The 8,085-nt window shown below is 43.4% G+C and overlaps 1 protein-coding gene across 1 annotated transcript; it reads left to right on the top strand.

Moving 5' to 3' along the window:
* Positions 1-495: 495 nt before the first annotated feature.
* On the top strand, positions 496-3,565 carry LOC123104135 (tRNase Z TRZ2, chloroplastic). The gene is made up of 8 exons (XM_044525887.1): positions 496-976; positions 1,773-1,935; positions 2,012-2,082; positions 2,188-2,283; positions 2,351-2,464; positions 2,932-3,000; positions 3,121-3,195; positions 3,266-3,565. The coding sequence occupies exons 1-8, from the start codon at positions 572-574 to the stop codon at positions 3,353-3,355; spliced, it is 1,083 nt and encodes a 360-aa protein (XP_044381822.1). The 5' UTR covers positions 496-571; the 3' UTR covers positions 3,356-3,565.
* The last annotated feature ends 4,520 nt before the right edge of the window (positions 3,566-8,085 follow it).

Here is an 8,085-nt window from a genome sequence, read left to right as displayed (position 1 = left end):
TGTGGTAAACCGGGGCCCTCCCTCAAATCCTTGTGTTTTGGTGATGTTTTTCGTGGTTTCCATTTTTTTGGTGGATCAGATCTGGGGCGGAGGTCGCCGGCGATGGAGGCGCGCCGGGGAGGGAGGAGAGAACTGATCGGGGCAGGTGGATGTTTCTTGTGATGGAGGTAAGAAACTAGGTTTTGGGGTGGTAAGTCACGTGCAGGAGGGGGAGGTGGGCCAAAGGGGTTGTGTTAACAGTCTTGGGCCTCAATGCGTTGCGCGCGGTGGGCCTCTCGAGAGAAGGCTGGGTCGTGGGTGGCGCTGCCGAAGTGGGTCACGCGCGGGGAGGGACGCAGGTTTTCAATCGTGCGGATTTGTCGCTAACCACCAGTCGACTGGTGGTTAGTCGCGTCCTTACGTTCAAACGAAAGGTATTTAGGACAAATTAGACGAAAATAATATCGCAACAAGGCAGGGGCTCCGGCGCGAAAACGTCTCGTTATCCTCGACCCGAGAGCACAGCAAAACCCCCAAAACCCCCGGCACCGTCGCCACCGTTCGTGCCGTCCCAGCTCCGCCAGACGCCGAAATGGCGACCACCACCACCACCCTCTTCTCCCTCGCCCCGCTCCGCCTCACCCACCGCCGACTCCTTGCCCCCGCCCCCGGCACGGCCTCCCGCTTCCGGACGCTCGCCGCGAAGAAGGCGGCCGCCTCCACCGTCTCCGGGTCCGGCGGGGGCGCGGGGAGCGGGCTGCTCTCGGTGCTCGACCGGGCGCTCACCGACGAGGAGGAGTACCGCCGCGCGCGCGCCCAGGTGCAGCGCAAGGGCGTGGAGGCGGAGGGGTACGCCATCGAGGGGATCTCGGTGGGCGGGCACGAGACCTGCGTCACCGTGCCGTCCCTCAACGTCGCCTTCGACATCGGCCGCGGCCCGCTCTTCGCCGTGCGCCAGGACCACCTCTTCATCACCCACGCCCACCTCGACCACATCGTGAGCATTCGAGCCCTTTTCTGACTGGTCTCATCGCTGTTCCGCTTGGTTAATTGGTTTGCTTGTTATGCGTCTCTAGCTAAGCTTTGATGCGCCATTGCGAGATGGAGCTCTCAATTTTGCAATACAAATAGCTTTATATTATAGAAATAGACCGTGTTTTAGTACTTGTACCTTGCCTGCAAAACATGTTCTGTGTGATGCATTAAGTAACAATTTCTAGATGTTTCATGATTTGTTTTGCATTTACAGTTAACCTTTTCTCTGAAATCTTTGCTTAATGTAGTATATAAGACGTTTTAGATACTTATATTTATTTACAGAGGGAGTATATTAGTATTTGAGTCCATGGTAATCGATAATGGTAACTTATTAGTAACTGGTAAGTTAATTTGTTTAGCAAGATAGTCAGATACTGTTGTGAGGGATAATATCATCATCCTCAATAGGAGCCTTGGGGGTAAGTTGGCCTGAATTAGGCTGCTTAAAATGTTTTAAATAATCACCTTGCTCTATCAGTTGCACTTTTGAGGGTTAGCAATAGCTTCTTAATTATGCCATTTTATTTCTCTGCTGGAATGCAAATTAAGGTGAGATGCTCTGTTGTTTGCTATTTCAGTGTTCCCATATGCTCCAGTGCCGACTTACCGTTGCTGCTACAACGTGATAACATTATATATATCTCTTTCTCAAGAAAATTAGTGACGAACTCTTATATTTCAACATTTACATCCACTTCCACTAGAGAAAGAAAACTAATAGATCAGTTATTATGGGAAAACTGGCAACTTTTCAGGGCGGTCTTCCAATGTATATAGCAACCCGCGGCCTCTACAATTTGAAGCCTCCAACCGTATTTGTACCTCCGTGCATAAGGGATGATGTTGAGGAGATGCTTCAGATCCATCGTAGAATGAGTAGAATTGACCTGGAAGTTGAATTGGTTGCTCTTGACTTGGGTATGGAGATCATTTCACCGTTTGCCCTTTTGTTTTTTCCTTGTTTACTTCTTAATGTGCAGAATTTCTTTTTCAGGAGAAACATATGAAATACGCAATGACCTTGTTGCCAGACCATTTCAGACTCACCATACTGTACCCAGCCAGGTACTGCTCCTTAACTCAGTAGTTTAATAGAGTTACTCACCATGCAGTTACTGAACATAAGTTAATGCTTATCGTCCCATCTTTTTCCTTGTGAATACCATGAAGGGCTACGTCATATACTCTGTTAGAAGAAAGTTGAAAAAACAATATGCCCATTTGAAGGGAAGTCAAATAGTAAAATTAAAGCAATCAGGCTCTGAGGTGAGTTTTTGTTGTACTCTCAATCAGAAATGTTTCTTATTTTGTAACTCACTCTATGTTTTATTAGATTACAGATACCATACTGTACCCAGAAGTTGCCTTTACCGGAGATACAACATCTGATTTTATTCTTGACCCACGGAATGCGGATGCCTTGAGAGCAAAGGTTCTTATAACCGAGGTATTGTTCAGAATTTTCTTTTCCTGAAAACTCCTTTGCAATGTCAAGTTCTTTCCCTTCACTCCACAGACGGCAAAAGTCGGCCAACGTGTTTGTCTCCGCTGTACTTACATTATTAGGTAACATAAAAAAGAAAAGAAAATGTGGAATGCTATGAAACCGAATACATTTAGGGATTTGATATTGTTACGGAGCATGGGATTGAGTTAAGAAGCAACTAGATGGACAGTGATTAATAGTATAATAGGATGGTGTTCTTTGCATCACATATCATCAGATGTTAGAAACTGGGCTTTGTAACATGGCACCGTTGCTTATATATGAGTACAAGTATCACATTTGTTTTCTTATAGAAGTAATAATTTCTGCTAGTTTATTCATCAGCGAATATCCCAAAGGCTGTCTGAACTTCCTCCAGTTCTGCACATCTATCATGTGGTTGCCGACATCTTTTGAAATTTTGGCAGGCAACCTTCCTAGATGACCAAGTTGATGTTGATCATGCTCGAGAGCATGGCCACATGCATCTGTCTGAGGTAATAGTTCCCATACTGACACCCCCTAGCCATAGAGCTTTGGGACAATTCTGATGATGAGGAGATATTTGTATATATTATACTATCAGTCACTAACATAAACCCTTTTATGGTTCCTAGATAATGGAGCATTCCCAATGGTTTAGAAATGAGGCAATTATACTCACTCATTTCTCAAATCGATATAGTCTTGAGGTATGTAACCAGTGAACTATCAAACTACTGTGAAAATGCTACATATCTGACCAAAACTATCATTTTATAGGATATTCGGAAAGCTGTTTCCAGGCTACAGCCAAAGTTAATTTCGAAGGTTGTTGCTCTGACAGAAGGCTTCAAATCTGAATATAGCTAAGTGTACAGAAGTAGAACACCTGGTGTTTCTCATCCTGATCCACTGAACGTATGTTCACATTAGGAACTGCCACTTTGTTGACGAATTTATCTTATAGATATGGCTGTTTTATGAGGTCATATGTGCGCGTCTCTTATCTTTTGCCCCTAGTCTTAGAAAATAAACCTTGTACAGCTTAATGAGTATTTTTATGGAAGAAGTGCTTTTGTACTTGCATATGTAGGATATTCTGTACAGTACATAACCTCTTTCTTAGATACACTTCAGTTCAGAATAGCAAGGTGGAAAAAATACAATAGGTTGAAAAGGTGAAGGGCAAGAAACACAAAAGTACATATACTACTGCATGAAATTTATTAGGCCTTGAAGTGGCAAATATCTTTTCGTGATTATGAAGTGGCAAATATCATATTCCTGGGTAAACCATCTAGTCCATTGCTTCAGTACCATTTAAGTATCTGGCGTGAAGAAATATCCTGAACAATGAGCTTGTTCGTTGTGAACCCCTTTTCTTCCAGCCTTCCTGTTTTGATTTTTGATGTTGCACCAGATAGCAGGCCTTTTAGTATCTGGTAATAGCACAATGAGGTCTCTTCGCACCAATGTCTTCTTCGCTTATACTCTCTGTGGATTCGTCATCGCTGGAGTAATAACCAGCAGGATCGTTGCGTGCGGGAATGATGAATATGTCGGAGTGATCAGGAGATCTGAAGCTGACTCTCCTGGCTACGCTGCGTTGGCTCCTCAGAGTAACCCTGTCGATGGAGAAGCTATCCTGGATATTGGGGGAGTTGTCCTCATAAGGGCAATCCAGGTTAAGCGGACGAACCTTCGGGGAATGCCTCCGAGGTGATGGTGCCCCAATCTCATCTCCCTCGAAGCTCTGCTGAGAGTACAGAATATCCTGAAGAGTATCGTGCCTTACTTCTGCCTTGACTATGCTGCTCTCATAGCGCTGCGGCTTCCCTCCAACGCATCTGGCGCTGCTCTCGCAGCGCTGCGGCTTCCCTCCAGCGCATCTGGCGCCGCTCTCACAACGCTGCGGCTTCCCTCCAAGGCATCTGGGCTTGAGTCTGCTGATGATTGCTTTGACATAGCAAGAACCGCATCCCTGTGACCGTGAGCCCATTTCCTCCCTCCCTCTCTTAGGTGGTGAAAGGAAGTAGCATATGGCTTAAGCAGTTCATGCTAGTCCCCCCTAGCAAATGTGTTTATAGATACGGCATGTGCTTGTGCTTGGTATTTGTTGGTCTTGGCTTTGTCAGACCTTGGCCGTGCCAAAGTAGGACAAACCAGGGAGGTTGGAGCAAAGAACACCAAGAAGGGGACATAGAGAACTTAGTTCAGATTAGCATCGGCTATGGTAATTATATTTTACAATTAACCTTATAGTTCGCCTTGGTGCGATTATTGTTGTCATCGCATCCAGTGAGGGATGTAAATCACAATAATCCTGGTCACATTTGGAGTTCAATATAGACATCCGCGGAGTATACGAAGACCTATTTTGGAATCCTGGCTAGAGAATTGTGGATGGTGGGGTGTGGCTAGGCAATCTTGTCATTACCTGTGTTCTTGTGACTGAGCTGGAACTCCCAGGTGAACACATAGGATATCCAGTGCTGCCACTTGTACAGGGTGTATACAAAAACAGAGTCCAAAGTATAGGTTTCTTCACTGTCCTAACGCCGTTGTTATCTAGTCTCCCTGGTATTTTTCCTTTAGATGTTTTAAAATTGTTGGATAGTGAAATGCTTGGAAGGTGGAAAGCCTCCTGAATCCGTGGTTAATTAAACCAGTCTTCTTCATAGTACCAACTCTGACATCATCGTTGTTTCATCCCTTTCTGTTCTTGCCTTCTTGGCATTGCATGCATAAATAAAAAAAATCCAGACGATGGTACTGCAACTTGGCAGGTAACTTAATCTGATATGCCCTGATGACAATTAATTTCCTTGGCATGTACTATGATATAATTTCCATGTCCATACATATGTACCATTTGTTTTATGTTCAGTATCATAGTATTTGCTAATTTCATAAATATAAGATGTTTTGGATATTTCAATATGGACCACATATGGACTGAAATGAGTGAACAAACACAATAGAATATGTCTCTATACATCCGATTCAGATAAAAGTTAGAACATCTTATACTTGTGAAAGTAGGGGGTACCGTTTTGTACAACATACTGCTAGGGTGCTGGAGATGATTTTGCGATTCCCAAGTATGAGGTCTATGAGCAACTGTCTAAACGCTGTTTGATGACCCAGGTGACCATGAGCTCATTTGTTTTCATTTATACACGAATTTGTATGAAAATTGTCTTGAATCATCTATTTGGTAAAAAACAGCAAAGTTCAATATCAGTCTTCATGCTTCACAACGACATTGACTGGGGGACTAGCAGCAAGATCATGGTGAAAGGTTGATGAAACTAAAATTCCGGTTCTATGATGTATTGCTTGCTGTTGCCATTGCTCATTTGAGGGATGTGGTTGGTTTCAAGATACTAAGGGGTTTTCTGTAAATTGGAGCAGAGAAGTGAGGCCTTGTTGTAAAAATGTCACAGCTTACCTCACAGTCGTTAGATATAGATTTGATAGTTAGAAATGACGGATGACAAACATACCATCGTCACCAACAGAGTCTTTTATAACTTTAACCCAAAATGGTGTAACGAATATCTTAAAGAAACAGTAGCGTTATTCAGTTGAACACCCCTTGCATTGCATCCGTAGCAAGTTGCACAGTGCAATAAGACTTGAAGATTCTATGACAACATGAAGATTGTTGATTTCTTGTGACCATCTCTGCAAGTAATTGTTAGTCAAAGTCTTGTCTCAACCAACAAAATACGCCCTGTGTTTTGAAATGGTTGAAATAGTTTCTTTTCTGCATTTTATCGTGCTTATATATTGTTGTGGGAGAAGGCCGTCTCAGGTGATTAATTGTTCAGGTAGTCGTTGGCGGTCGCCAAACTGTCAAGAATGATGTAATCAATGACCAATCTAGTGTTCTTTTAATGATCTTGGCTAGAAATCCATCTAATCGCCTCTTTTTTCATTTAATAGAAATGAATATCTCATTTGGTTACCAAACTATATTACACTCATTGTTCCAAAATACCTATCATTTTATTAACCGTGTCAAATCTTTATGTTTGACTATGCATCATAAGAAATATCATAAAAATACAACTTATTATAACTATGCAAAGTATATAATAATTCAACTAAGTGAAAAGTTCTGAACTACATCTAAATATCAACAACTAATTACTCATAATTAAGCCATGGTTGGCTCCTTGGTCCCCACCTGAGCAATGCTACGTTAAGCTAAAGGTCAATGCTTCTTTTTTCGTAACAAGGAAGCATGTGCGATAGGGGCCATCATTCGTGATTCGAAAGGAAGATTCACATTGGTAAAAAAAATCACCATGTGTCATAGTGGTGATTGGGTTAGGATGCAATGCAGTCTAAGCTAAATCAGACTCGTAGGAAGTGATAGAAGCATGTACATGCCAAGAGGTGCGGTCGAATGATGTTGCCAAGATCTTTGCGGTATGTTGCGTGGATTTGAAGCCAGAGATTAGGAAAATTGATCCGCAACATTCTCCAAGAGAAGTATCCGAGGAGGGGAATCACCACCCTTTGGAGACCGTAGCGATGCTCGTCTGCCTCCCTCCCTCCACCTACCACCATCGTCGCATCCACCATATTGTTGAATCCCCTCACCCCATCGCACCAACTCCCGCACCTAGGGGAGTCCTTTCCTCTCTCAGTCCTCTACTCCTAGAGTAGGGGAGATCCTCCTCGTCCACACATGTGATTGATCATGACAGGTGTCGAGATCGTAATACATCCTAAACGTCTCTACAATTTTTTTATGTTTCATTACTATATACATGCCATATAGGCATAGTTTCATGATTTTATCGACTAGCATATTAATTAAGTGCCAACCAATGTTTTTAGTGTTCGTGGTTTAACAGAAAAGTTTATTTTACGGAGATCCAAATTTCTTGGAAAATTGAAAACTAAGTGTTCTTCAAAGAATGAAGAGATGGGCCAAAGATCAAGCAGAGTGGCCACCCAGGGCTCACGACGTGTGGGCGGCATAGGAGGCTCCTCCACTACCTCTTGGACTCCTGAATCATTAATACCTCGAAAACCTTCGTTGTTTTCTTTGACAGCTTTTTGCCGCCACAGGCGGTTCCGTGGTGAACAAATCTAGCCCTTTTTTGGCACTCTACCGGAGAAGGTTAGATCCAATGTCGGAGGGGATTATATTCCTTCAGAGCCATGCCCACCAAGAATCGGAGAGGGGGGGGGGAGGGGCTTCTCCCATCTAGGGGAACGTCAAGGAAGAAGATGAAGGGAGGGGGGCTCTCCCTCTCTTTCGGTGGCATCGGAATGCTTCGAAAATAAAAGATAGAAATTTGTCATTCTTTTTTTTTTGCGAGAAGGAATTTGTCATTCATTTGTGAAACGTAACAATATCAGTATATGGGGCAACTAATTGTGGGTTACCCCTTGGCTGTGACATCCAACGGACATTTTTCAGGAAGAAAAGTCTAAAATAAACCTTTAACTCGTACGTCAAGTCTGAAATCGAACCTTGAACTCATAAAGAAATCGAACCTTGAACTCATAAACCTGGAAATCAGCACCCTGACCTTATCGATCCCGGTTAATTCCAACCGTATATTTGTTTGGGGCACCGG

Source organism: Triticum aestivum, chromosome 5A (genome assembly GCF_018294505.1).
Source record: "Triticum aestivum cultivar Chinese Spring chromosome 5A, IWGSC CS RefSeq v2.1, whole genome shotgun sequence".
Lineage (NCBI taxonomy): Eukaryota > Viridiplantae > Streptophyta > Magnoliopsida > Poales > Poaceae > Triticum > Triticum aestivum.
This window is presented reverse-complemented; position numbering and strand designations above follow the sequence as displayed.